Below are 13780 nucleotides of genomic sequence, written 5' to 3'. Positions count from 1 at the left end.
TCATTTACCAAAAAAGTTCTATGGTTCACAAAAAAATTTTGTTCAATGGAAAAAAGAGGTTGGTAATGTAGGAATCCCACTGTGTCGCATGCCCTTAATTATTAAAAATCTTAAACTGAAAACAGTTAGTTATAATCAATACATATCAATATGTACAATATGGTGTATCGAAAAAAGTTGTAAACGAAGATTTTTTGAGGTTATACGCGCACTGATAAAAGAATACTCACTTTCCTATGAAGGCTTTAAGGGCATAAGATACTCACAGTTTCTCCGGCTTTTTTTCCACAAAAATGAAAAATTTTTAAAACTGACTTCGTAGAAGCTATAAAATATCATAATGGACGTCCCCGGACTCTTTTTTGAGGGATAATAACAAAAAAAATTAGTGTGCTAAATAAAAATTTTATGCATATTTTTATTTTGAGGTTACGTCGTTTTTCATCTCTGCCTTTCCGATAATCTGGAAATTATTTATGAAATAAACTTTTTTGATTGCCTGCAAACAAGGTTAATTCCGGGAGATTAGTTACTATGTTTATTTATAAGTCCAAAGTTTTCGGCTAAAAATATTGTGTAGTTTGAAAGTAACGCTTGGGTGAATTGTAACATACATAACCTCGAAATATACACGCACGTTATTAACAATATCAAAAATTTTTTGATAAAAAAATACAAAAAAAGTGCGTGGGGATGTCCGTTAGCATGTTCGTTATCATTTCCCAAATTTTTTAAGACAAAATATTTATTATTCTAGAAAAAAGTTGGGGGAACCTAAAACTGGTAAAATCGACAATTTTTTAAGTATCACATGCCGTTAATAAAATTCTGGATGTTACAGCTAATCAAAAAATCTCTTATTTCCATATTTGGTTCCATCATTGTCGTTACATTGCTGTATATATTATTCATTTTTTAACTCTCGAAAGCCACACGACACGAGCAATGTGATATATTTTTCAAATGAATTTCAATTTACAGGTCTAAAACTGATGCTACAATTATTTTAGGTTAGAAATTTTAGCTGTACGAGCAAACTAATAATAGGAAATATTCTGCTTGATCATGACTGCTAGAATGTTTAGCAAATAATGATAGAATTATCTCCCAAATTTTCTGTCTGCAGAAGAGAGACGGTTTATATATCTTAGCTATCTAGTTTGCAGTTCTACCTAAACTTTATTGCACATTCAGTTATATCTCTCCAGCAATATATTTCTAGCTACAACAGCTATACCATTTTTTTCAGTGTAAGTTATAAACGAAAACTAGAGAGCGGAAGCTGACAATTTTCTCTATTGATTTCTCAATGTGAGATGGTTTCATTTCACTGACCAAAATATCATTCCATTTTGTAAATTTTATACGATTTTCTGCAGGAATTTCCCCATAACTGTGACATGCAAATTTTACCGGAAAGATCGATAATCATACGAGTTAATCTCTAAAAAATAGAGCTCATCTCTCATCTGAACTAAAAAAAAAAAAGAACCACTAGATAAAAACTTTTCAGTGAAACTAAGAGGCAAAAAAATGTATCAAAGGTCACAAGACCCCTGCCGATGAGTTCCATTGATAACGAATCGATCAGAGAGCCTGGCGTACTCTTTCATTTGAAATTTAAAATCCTTCATATTCTATCCGTCAGTAAAAATCGATGAATTTGTTGAGAATCGGGAGAACGTTCTGGCGCAGGTTCCAGGTTGTTTGAAACGCAAAGCGAGGAGGGAAAGCGAAGTGGAGACGTATGCAGGAATTTAGCATCGAAATATGTAAAGAGGAGCACTGAGTGAGAGAGAAAGAGAGACAAAATACAGATGTAGAGACTAGAGAGCAGAAGAGAGAGAGAGAGAGAGAATGTTGGAAAAAGAGAGACGGATAAACACGCGAGATTCCGGTAGGGGGCGGAGTGGGGAAAGGAACCACGGTCACTGGAAAAGGGGCAAAAAGGGGTTTAGGGGGATATCACAAAATGGCCGTCGAATGGCGAAACGAGCGCCGCCTGGCTGAATTTTTATATTCCCGCCGAACCACGATTCTCGGCCAAGATGTAGTCACTTTTCTGTCTTTTCTGATGAGGTTAGAGGCCATAAATGTAATTACCGGCCGGTTATTTTAAAACAGATCACAAATTATCTTGTCACAGGAGGAACACATTAATATCCACGAGAAAAATCAATCAAATGTATATATACATTTTCAACAAAATGAGGCGAAAAATTGACTTGGAAATTTTCGCAAATAATAGTTTACTCATGATTTTACTGTTTTATTATTTAGTATTTACTAGAAATTTGCAGGATTTTGTAATATAACATTTCACATGATGGCAATATCTACAATCGCCGAATATCGTTCCAAGAGGTCATAAAGTCACATAAACACTAATATCTTTTAGACTTCTGTTATTAAATTTATGTTAGGAGAGCTCTGATTCGACTGCAGATTTGACGTTCAGAGTCTAATCAGAATTGATGAGAACATTACAATTTATTTGATTAATATGAACACGATTCTAAAATTATAACACTGAAGGGAACAAGATTTGAACACGGTTTAAATTCGGAAAAATCACTCGAGCTGTCACTTTTCGAAATGAAACTCAAAAGTCCTTAAACTCAAAATTTCAAAAGATTTATTGAAAAATGACACGGGAAAAGCTCCAAGAGAGACGGAGTTGAGGATTTAGAGACCTGGTAGAAATCTCTAGGTGGAAGAGTTGAAAGTGTAACTTTGGCAGACTTGTGTGTGTTCGAAGTGGTTGACCTGCCCTCGCATTTGGCATTGCTGCCACCACTTTGAAATAAAATCAGCAACGAGCAATATTTACTGCAAATTTTGACAACAAACGCATTTTCACTTCACATCAACTCCGAAATGATCAATTGCGTTTTACTTCCATTTTTTCCTCCCACACTTTGAGTTTACTTGGTTAGGTTCGAACAATTTCAGGAGAATAACCTAACTTTCCCCTTTCTTTGAAAAATGTCTAAATTGTTTAAAATGAAACCCACCTCTTTGCAAAATGCAAATATTGTTGCAAATTAGCGGCAGAAGTGAGTGACCGTTTGGAAAAGCCGATCTTGCGATTCGAAGGAGCTTTGCCAAGTCTGGATCACTTTTTGGAGGTTAAGTTTCGAAAAAAGGATTAATCCCGATTTTCCAGGCACTAATTTGTGGTTTAAAGCGTCTCTTACCTTAATATGACAGGAATACAGAAGCTCGCTTCAAACTTGGATGTAAACACAAGCATTTTTTTAACAAACTGGCACCAGGGCAGCTTAGATTATTCTCGTTAATTAACTCATTACATCGCGGACTACGTTATTGCACTTTTTTGGGTAAAATTACGTTATTAAATACCGCAATAATAATAAGAATTCACGAGATCTTTGGAAAACATCCATCGAAAACTAAAGATGGCAGCCATTCTTCTCTACAAAACAAAGGTTCACAGCCACGGACTCCAAAGCTCCAACGCCTCGAACCCATTCGCTTCCGGTCTGCTGACCGCGCGGGAAATTCAAAATTACCTTTCACAGGTCTCACTTTTATTCGACTTGTTTCAATCATGAGACCAATTTCCCAGATTTCGTTCTATAAATTATATATTATAAACCATTTGGGATTTATTTCGATGGTTTTTCATTTCTTTTTATTACGATTCGAAGAAAAATTATCAGAAATTTCTTATTGAAGTGGCGCGAAATTTGAAATAATTTCTCTATCCTAGCGCCATCTGACGCAGAGAGCAGAACTATAAATTTGTTGCCACCTTCAGTACATAACCTCGTTAAAATTGTGCGCAAAAGCTGGAAGAACTAGAAAAAAGCTTGTAGTTTTTTGCATAATTGAGGAATTTTCCATTGATTGGATTTTAGCGGATAATAGAAAGATTTCAAGATATTTTCATTCATTTTTCTGGACAGTCGATCATAAAAACAATCAGGTTGGTAGGGGTGGGTTGTTTTCAGAAAGCGCAACTTCGTGTGAAATGGAACTCTCTGCCACTTGTTTAGATTATTGATTAAAACTAGATAGTTATATATTTGATAAAGTCGCAGCTGGATTGTAATATCTACTGATTCTAACAATCGGGGTGAAAGGTAGAGTGGCCCAGTTTTGATCTTGGATCTCTGATTTGATTTTTATAATCGTGAATGTCCATTATTCAAGCTGGCTCGAATACAAAGGACAAAAAATAAAAGAATGTAGCCGATTCATGTGGGAATATCGTCTGAAAAAAAAAAAACGAGAAAGTAGAATAAACGAGGCCTGGAGATAGGTAAACCAGGGTTAGCGTCCTGGAAAACCTGGAGAAGTTATTGAATTTTGATCGTCCTGGAATTTTTATTCTTTTAAAGGAAAAGTAGGTTTTTAAACTTGTTCTCTCCTGCATGACAAAAGACTGCTGAACCGTTTTTTGGTAGGTTCATGTATATTAGTTCATAACTCCGCCATTTTTTATTTCATCTTCAATGTTCTCTTTATTCTGAAAGTAGAAAATCACAACTATTTTGCTACAATTTAGAAAAAAAGAGTGATTAAGTGTCTACCAAACAAGGTGAATTATCAACAAATTATATAATTTAAAATTATAAATTCTTCAACAAAAAATGGAATATCAATTTTTTACAAAATCGTTGAATGTTCCACCTGAAAATAGTAATTTTCACGATAAAAAAAAATCGTTTAATGTAACCAGAAATACAATTTACCAAAAAAAAAACATTTGAAATCTCAACTAAAAAAAAAATTGATTTTATCCAAAAAGGAGGAATTTTTTACAAAAAACATACATTTTAAATAAATGGTTAAAATTTATGAAATAAATTTAACTTTAAGTAGTAGAACTTTTAAACTGACAAAGACAAATTTTGAACTAAAAATCGAGAAATTAAAGTTTTATTTAAAAGAATTTTCAATTGGAGACGAATTTTTTAGAAGAGAGTAAATTTCTTACAAATTCTTGAATTTTTCACCCAAGATTATGATTTTTCAAGAAAATAGTTAAATTTTCAGTTAAAAACATTAATTTGTAACCGAAAAAAAACATTTTCATCGAAAATTATAAATCTTTACCAACAAAGTCATACATGAAATTTAAACCAAATAGTAGTTGAATTTTATTAAAAAATTAACTAAATAGTAGACTTTTTAAAATGAAATTTCCATTTAAAAAAATTTTCAATTAAAAAGAAGAATTTTCTACAAAACTTGAATTTTCTAAAAAAAAAAAAATAACAGAATTTTCAAACGAAAAAAGATTAATTTTCAACTAAAAATGGGATAGTAAAATTTTCATTGAAAAGAATTTATTTTCAATTAAAAGGACGATATTATAAAAAAATTCTTGAGTTTTCTACAAATTAAATGAATACAATGAATACTAAATAATACAATTTTTAGACCAAAAAAATATCAATTTTTAACTAAAAATGGTGTGGCTCATTTTTTATTTCAGAGAATTAATTTGGAATTAACAAAAAAAAATTTCTACAAAATAGTTGCATTTTTCAGTTGAAAAAATTAATTTATAACCGAAAAAAATTAATTTTCTAGGAAATTTATAAATCTTCACAAAAAAAAAGATATTTTAAGGAAGTAATTTTACTTTCAAACAAGAAGTTGAATTTTCAACTTTAAAAGATTGATTTTCAACAAAAAAAGTTGAAATAAAATTTGAAATAGATAGATTTAACTTTGAAAAAATGAATTGGAAAAAAATACAGATATTTTTTAAGCCAATAGTTTAATTTTGAACAAAGAAGATGAATCAGAGGAATTACCAACAAAATACAAAAATTTTTAAGCAAAAAATAATTTATTTTCTCCCAAACATGACTAATTTTCAACAAAATCCATACATTTTTTGGAAAAAAATTTGTTTTTCCCAAAAAAAGAATAATTTTCAACTACATATCTTCCATTTTCAACAAAAAAATTCGATTTTCTCCCAAAAAAGTAATTTTAAACTAAATAGACTAGTTTGCAATCAGGTTGTTAAATTTTCTACTAGATTGTTGAATTTTTGAGCCGAAACTACGAACTTTGATACAAAAAATTGAATTTTCAAGCAAAACAGATTCATTTTTAGCCAACTAGTTGCATTTTAAAAAAGGGTGAAATTTCTACAGAAAGATATTGATTTTTTACAACAAAAAGATGAATTTTCAACAGAATTTGAATTTTCAAATTGAAAAAATTTTCAATAAAAAAATAAACTTGTATCAAGTTGTTGGATTTCCAAGCCAAAGACGAATTTTCACCAAAAAAAAAGGAAAACTTTTTCACAAAATTGTTAAAATTTCGATAAATAAATAGGAATTTTGATAATTTACACATAAAGACGGAAGAATAACATTTTGAATAAACAAAATTCATTTTTAATTCTTGAAAAATTCTATGACACTATTTTATTTTTTTTAAAATATCAGTATCAACGTGTTATTTATTAAATATTGTAAATATTCTTGGTAATCTAATGATTTTGTTAGATTAAAACTGCTAATTTCCGATGAAAAACACCTATAGCATTCAAAATTCTTAAAAGATTGTTAACCTAAAATTGTTAATATTGTTTGAAATCTAGTGATTTTTTAATACAAATTTCAATTTTTGAAGAAAAACGTTTGAAAAATGCGAAATTTGTGCTTGCAAAAATTGGTAAAAACGCTAACATAACCTAAAATTGTTAAAAAGGTTCTTAATCTCGTTCAGATTATTGGGCCTGTTTAAAAATAAAAAAACCAAAAGATGAATTCTCAACAAAATATGGACTAGTTAAATTTTCCAGCCAAAGAAATGAATTTTTAAGCAGAAGAAATGCAATTTCTACTCAAATATATGAATTTTCAACGAAACAGCTGAATTTTGAACAAAAAATAAGAACTTATTAACCAATTTTTTATTTTTTACCAAAATAATTGAAATTTCAACCCGAAAAACAGGAATTTTTAGCAAAATAAATTATATTTCAACTAAAAAAGATAGCGTTTCAAGCAAACATTGTAGTTTCAGTTGAAAAAATTAATATACAACAAAAAAACGAATTTCTACCACAGTAATCTATTTTAAACTGAAATGTTTAATCTTCAAACAGAAAAATAAAAAAATAATCATTTTTCACAAAATAGTTGAATTTTCAACTAAAAAAGTTCAATTTTTAACCAATAAAGAACAACTAATTTTCAATTAAATAAATGTATTTTTTACCATAAGTAGAATAGCATTATTGTTTTTAAAATCTAAAGACCATTTTTGTAGAAAAGTTATGTACCTACAACAATATTGATAAGGATTATTTTAAAGCAAAATAAAGAATTTAAGAGCTACTATTAACAAATCTTGTACCTAAAAATTTGAACATTTAAAATGGTATTTTTAGTTTGTAAATCTTTTTTAAGTTTTAATAATTTGGAAAATAATTTAATCACACGTTTAATTTAAATAAAAATTTAAATAAGAATTTAAATGATTACGTAAATTTTAAACTCCACGTGCGTTCTAGTATTTTAGGGATGGCAGACGCAGATCCACAATTAAAGCGTCTTTTGCTCCCCGATGAGGAAACAACATTTGAACAATTTATAAGATATGGATTATATATCGCAGCTATTTTCCAAGTGGTATGCTTAGCATCTTTAGCATTTTATCCATCGGGATCTTCTGATGGAGTTGCTACTCTAAAGGTATTAAAGTGTCTTATTTTGTTTTAATATTCAAATATAAATTTATTATTTACTTTTATAATTAAACATTACAAATTATTTTAACAGGATGATCAGAGCGATGTTGAATGTTCCGAAAATAGTCCACAAGTTACTCCCAGAAGGCCTCATCGACCCAGAAAACAGGAGAAAAAGAAAAGACGTTAAATTATTTTAAAACTTCATTACGACAATATTTAATAATATGACTGATCATTACATTCCACTGTACAATACTCGTAATTTATTTTGTACGTTTTTAGATATTTTGTATTTCTTTTTGTAATAAATGTCACCTATCTCGTTATTAAAATTGAAATGAGGAAAGAATCCGGTTGGAAGTAAAAAGATAGAGATCCTTTCTCTTTGAATCATTTTGAATATTGATGATGGAGAAAATGTATCTCATTCTATCTTTTTGTCACTAAAGTCTGAGGACGATGCGTACATCTTGGTTAAGACATAATGGTGGCAGTCATTAGGCAGAACATAAGAAAGAAATTAAGAGGATATCCTAAAGGGCAGGAAAACACCGCCTTCTGAAGTAACCTTGGTGTATATTCATATATATATATTAAGATCGTTGTAGCGATGCTATCAATATTCCCACATTACCGAGAAGTGCGGCCCCTTCTTGGTGTGTTATAACATTTTTCACCATCTCTCGCAAAAGAATCCTATCCTTCAATTCACGTCAATGTTTCTGTCAATCTAAATTCCCATCTATCGTTTTTAATCCCTTTTCTCTATCTTATTGTATCAATGCTTATTTTCTTTTAAACATTTTTCAATTCCCTTTTCTCCATCTCATCATATCCTTCATCTACCCACGTCAATGTTTTCCTATCTCGGTTAATATAAATATTAGTCTATCTTTTTCAATCTTTTCTTCCCTGACATCGTATTATATACCTATGAACGTCTAAGGGCCAATTTCACCAACTCTGATTAAATCCATGATTAACTAATAATGATTATTTTTTAATGAATTATTAAATCAGCGTTATCCAGCGATGCGTTCTACCAAGCATTTTCAACCTCTGGTTAGTTAATCATATCAATCATATAGTTTGTTCGTAATAAGGTCTCGTTTCTAGGTCTTTCTGCTGTAACGGCAACTCTGGTTAGAACGAAATTCTTCATGAACACCCGGCGCTATATTAGCATATAAGATTCCCAAAGTTTGAGGTTACGAGTGTTTTCAGTGGCAAGTGTGTCTGAATATTCGTGGCCTTCTCTGAACGTGGTTAAGCATTTTATCATCATCAGATGATGATAAAATATCATTGTAAAACAGCCATATTTCCTTCCTGTATACTGCACTTCAATTCCGGGGTTATGTTATTTTAATCACTGATTAAACTCCATGACCAATTATTATTGGGCGTTTAAGTTAACCCGTGATTATCTTCCCCCAATCATGATTAAAAGAATGGTGGAACGCAAAGTATAGATTAAATAAGGTTAATCAATGATTAACGAGTTAATCAGAGCTGGTGAAATCGGCCCTAACTCTTTCAATTTAAATTCACGTTTATCTATTTCAATGCTCTATTCTCTAACCCATCCTATCCTTTATCTATCCACGTCAATATTTTTCTATGGCTCTATCAATGTAAATTCCCATCTATCTCTGTTATTCTAAATTTACGCTGATCTTTTTCAAACACCCTTTTCGCTATCTCATACTATCGTTGGTCTAACGTCAATCTTCCCAGCATTTTGTCAATTTAAATTCACATCTATCTTCTTCAGTTCTTCCCTATCTCATCATGTCATACATCTACCTTTTTCAATCTCTCTCAATCTAAATTTACACCTATCTTTTTCAAGCTCCTCTCCTCTACCCGGTAAGAAGGCTTGCATTAAAATCGATTTGAAAACTTAATGAAAACGATTGGAAGATTAGTTGAATCAATTTGAAACTTTGATTTCCGGGTAAGAAGAGAAGAATAGAGAAAAATTAATATTTTCAGATTTAAACGAAAGAGTGAACATTTTTCAATTTGATTGAGTGTGCTAATTTTCCAACGAGAGAAGTGCCCAGCGAAAGAATAGGCTTATCTACGAAGCCAATTCTTTTTTATTTCCTTAACTATTGACACTTTTGTTGTATTTCATGCAGGCGAATATATTTTTCACTTTTTTAATTCCTCTTAATTCGATCAGAAGACACACCTCTTATGGTTATTTATAATTCCATACGTACATGCTGTTTTTCGACTTATTTAATTCCCCCTAATATGTCCCCCAAAATATGTGCACTTAAATAGTTTCTATTCCCCCATGTGCGACATAAGTTCGGAAGTGTCAATTTTTTTGTCAAGGTTATTTTTAATTCCATACCTACATGCTTTATTTTCGATTATTTTAATTCCTTTGATTCTCACAAAATATGTGCACATGCAGTTTCTTCGTTTTTTGGAATATAAGTTTGGAAATTTCAATTTTTGATCTGCGATAACCGTGGAGTAATTTTAGTTATCATATGTTATATTGTTATGTATACCAGGCCTTCATTTTTTAATTCTTCTCAATACGCTTCCGTTAAATTTTTCGAAGTCGATTAAAAAGAATAGATTTTGCTTCTTTTTTTCTACTGCCCAGGAAAAAAGAATTCATTGAAAAGACGACTCTGTGAATTGCGTATCTGTCATTTGAAGATTCAGAAAGTTAAAACAGAATCGGTTTGCGACCACGTGAATCGGTCATTTTCTCAAGCAGCTTCAAATCTGCCATGTACTGCAATGACCAATTCAAGCAAGGTTATATTGAATCGGTTTCCTTCTTTTTGAATGAGACCGACTTTTTTGTGGTTAAGCTGCCATATTTCACACGATTTTTTAAATTTATAAATTATCGAAAGATTAAAAGAAATCATGCGCAGGTCTACTAGATTCCTTTTTTGCTATTTCAGTTATTAGTCTTTTACGGCATATGAGTTAGTCAACAAAATTCTAACGACAAAAGTCTTTAAAGAACAAAAGGTCGGCAATTTTGGAATTCTAGTGACAGATACGCAATTCAAAAGACTTCGAAAACCATTAAACAGAAGTGAATGGATTTTTGTTTCCTGGGTCCTTGGTGGAATTTTCGATGGAGGAAAATTCACGTATTAATGGGAATTCAGATTCTGAATTCTTCTCTTCTTACCGGGTTGTCATTTTTATTTGAATCATGCCGATCGGGATATATAGGTTTCGGATTGAAAATTTGGTTCAGATTATTTTAATTAAAAGTTACAGAATAAAATTGTTCACATAAAAAAATATCCAAAATACTTCTTAGGCTGCGACTATTTCGACATACATGTATGTTAAAATAGCCGACGGTAGATTATTTCCACATACAAGAATGGCGAAATAGCCGACGGTAGCTTATTTCGACATACAATTATGGCCAAATAAGGACGGTATTTTGTTTAGCCCTTTAGGACGAAAATGACTTTCAAAATAAGGAGAGTAACTTATTTATTATTCTATGGTACATTATAATAAAGAGATTAATCATTAAAAAGGCAATTGTAATTGCACCAGCGAAACATGAGAATGAGAGGCGAGTTAACCTCAAAATCTTAAGACATGGCTCAAAGGTGGTTCTGGCCACCGCTGTCAGGTGGTGCTAAAATCGAATGCGCGAAATTTAAATTTCATTACACTTTGCTATTATAGTTATGAATGAAGCATTTCAATTTTAGGAAAATAAAAATAAATTTTTAATTGTAATAATATAATATTAATAATAATTTTTGCTTCATATTAGAAAGTTGGGTATTTTTCTGAAATTTTGAACTGTTTTTTGCCTTTTTAGTCATGAAGGAATAATAAACAAACATTAGATAACATACATTAAAAATATAATTTTCTGGGGGGGGGGGAAGGCTGATACAAAAATAGTTTTAATTCAAAATTTTTCTTTTGCGCCTCGCAATTAAGTTCATGTGGTAATTTAAAACGAAACATTTAGAAATGTTTTTCGGGCTTATTCCTCCGACAGACTTCTAATTATTCCACTATTTGCTTTTGCCTCTTGTGTAAGATATCTTATATGTTTGAATTAATTTTTCAAAGCATTGGAACAAAAGCAAAAAAAAAATCACTTCAAAAAAGTACAATAATATTAGAAAAAATTTTTTTTTGAGGTTCACTTATTATTTGGTAGTAACTAAGAAGTCCACTCAGTGGACACCGGGACGTCCTAAAAACGTCCTTAGAATGTACCTCTATGTCATATGATTTGATGTCTTTAAGACATCTTTTGTATCTTTTCATATCTTTAAAAGGTCGTCAGGACGTCCTTAAGACGTCCGCCGAAAGACGTATATAGGACAAGCTTAGGACTTGTGTGCCCACTGGGAAAGTAAAACTAAAGATTTCAGAAAAACAAAACTTTCTAGCTTTACTCTAGTAAAAAATAGTCATAAACAATAATCAATTGTTTAAATAAGCTTTTTTAAAACTTGTATCAATTATTACCTAACTATAGATAACAATTATAAATTTTTTTAACAATCATGTTTGTTAACATGCATTATTTATTACTTTACTAAGTAAATGTGCGTGAACAGTTAAACATTTCAGAAGAAAACGCAGCTATATAGCATTGATAAAGAAGAAGATAGTTAATATAAACAATAATAATTTGTTTGAATCATTATTTTTGCTAAGTCGAATTAATTTCTAGCTCACCCTAAGTGAAAAGTAGACAAATAGTTGTAAATTTGAGAAAAACCAGCAACTTTCTAACATTATTCAAATTGAATATTAACAATAATAAATACAACTTGATTTAATTGAGAACTTGGACAAAAAGTGGAAAATTGTGGAAAGAACTCAAATTGTCTAGCATTTAACTAAGATAAAATTGCTAAAAATAATTTCTTTAAATATCAAGTTATCAGTATAAAGTGGAATTTATTTACGAGAAACAATTTGCATAAGAAAAACGCCAAAAATCATAATTAGCGACAAAAACTCGTAAACCCCGTTTTTCACTTACGGGGTTTTTTGGAACCCTAAAAACAGACTTGTGGGGGGTGTTTCTTAAAACGTAATTATTCATCTGTATTCTATGGCTGATTGCGAAGATAAAACTTGAGTTTCAGATTATTAACTTTTTTTTTCTTCTTATGAAAAATACGGGTTTTCTTTCATGACGCTTGTGCTACCCCTAAATATGTGTGGAATAATTAGAAGTCTGTGGGAGGAATAAGCCCGAAAAGTCTTCTAAAAGTTTCGTTTTAAATTACCACATGAACTTAATTGCGAGGCGCAAAAAAAATTTTGGAATTCAAACTATTTTTGTATCAGCCCCCCCCCCCCCCTAGAAAATTATATTTTTAATGTGTGTTATCTAATGTTTGTTTATTATTCCTTCATGACTAAAAAGGCAAATCACAGTTAAAAATTTCAGAAAAATACCCAACTTTCTATCATCAAACAAAAATTATTATTAATATTATATTATTATCATTAAAAATTTATTTTTATTTTCCTAAAATTGAAATGCTTCATTCGCAGCTCTAATAGAAAAGTATAATGAAATTTAAATTTCGCGCATTCGCTTTTTGCGCCACCTGACAGCGGTGGCCAGAACCATCGCGATTAATCCGGAACCAGAAGTCCTAATAAAGGGCGCAAAAGTTTGATTTGTTCAATGCATCCATTAAAATATATACGAATGATATACAATTATAGAAGATACAGGAAAGATAACTCGGTTTTAGATGATAAGACACCGATAAATCGTGTTTAGTGGTGTTTAGAAATAATTAAAAATATCCAGAACCAAACGCATTTTACCAAAAAATACAACTTTTCAATAAAATACCTGAATTCTCAACTAAAATAGGTAACTTTCAAACAAAAAATCAAATAGTTACATTTTTGGTTGAAAGAATTAATATTTTCAACCAAAACATAGTTACCAAACAGTTTAGATTTAGATAAGTTTTCAAGAAAAAAACTGAACTTTAAATTAAAATGGTGAATCTTTAATAAAAATTACTCTTAACAAAATAGATGAGTTTCCAACCAAGAACAATATTTTTCTAAAAAAAAATACGATTTTTT

The 13780-nt window shown here is 30.4% G+C and overlaps 2 protein-coding genes across 10 annotated transcripts in view; one reads left to right on the top strand and one right to left on the bottom strand.

The window, feature by feature from the left end:
- The window catches only part of LOC117177560 (protein piccolo), a 147660-nt gene extending 144249 nt beyond the window's left edge, over positions 1-3411 (bottom strand). For all 4 annotated transcript variants that reach the window (XM_033368372.1, XM_033368374.1, XM_033368373.1 and 1 more), the window contains exon 1: positions 3198-3411. The gene's annotated coding sequence lies outside the window, so the exon portion shown is untranslated. The remainder of the gene's footprint in view (positions 1-3197) is intronic.
- A 374-nt stretch (positions 3412-3785) lies between these two features.
- Positions 3786-8016, top strand: LOC117176291 (protein anon-73B1). 6 transcript variants are annotated; one of them, XM_033366479.1, is made up of 4 exons: positions 3971-4106; positions 4177-4426; positions 7511-7691; positions 7779-8016. In XM_033366479.1, the coding sequence occupies exons 3-4, from the start codon at positions 7521-7523 to the stop codon at positions 7875-7877; spliced, it is 270 nt and encodes an 89-aa protein (XP_033222370.1). In that variant the 5' UTR covers positions 3971-4106; positions 4177-4426; positions 7511-7520; the 3' UTR covers positions 7878-8016. The 6 variants fall into 6 exon arrangements, with proteins under 6 accessions (XP_033222372.1, XP_033222370.1, XP_033222374.1 ...); XM_033366481.1 differs by lacking the exons at positions 3971-4106; positions 4177-4426 and adding an exon at positions 3786-3949; XM_033366483.1 differs by lacking the exon at positions 4177-4426 and having other exon boundaries at positions 3976-4106.
- The last annotated feature ends 5764 nt before the right edge of the window (positions 8017-13780 follow it).

This window comes from Belonocnema kinseyi, chromosome 7 (assembly GCF_010883055.1).
Source record: "Belonocnema kinseyi isolate 2016_QV_RU_SX_M_011 chromosome 7, B_treatae_v1, whole genome shotgun sequence".
NCBI lineage: Eukaryota > Metazoa > Arthropoda > Insecta > Hymenoptera > Cynipidae > Belonocnema > Belonocnema kinseyi.
This window is presented reverse-complemented; position numbering and strand designations above follow the sequence as displayed.

Excerpts from the sequence above, each read along its gene's own strand:
- LOC117176291 (XM_033366481.1), top strand. The coding sequence starts at position 7,521 with ATGGCAGACGCAGATCCACAATTAAAGCGTCTTTTGCTCCCCGATGAG. Across the intron at positions 7,692-7,778 it reads ATGGAGTTGCTACTCTAAAG|GATGATCAGAGCGATGTTGA; the intron begins GTATTAAAGTGT and ends TTATTTTAACAG.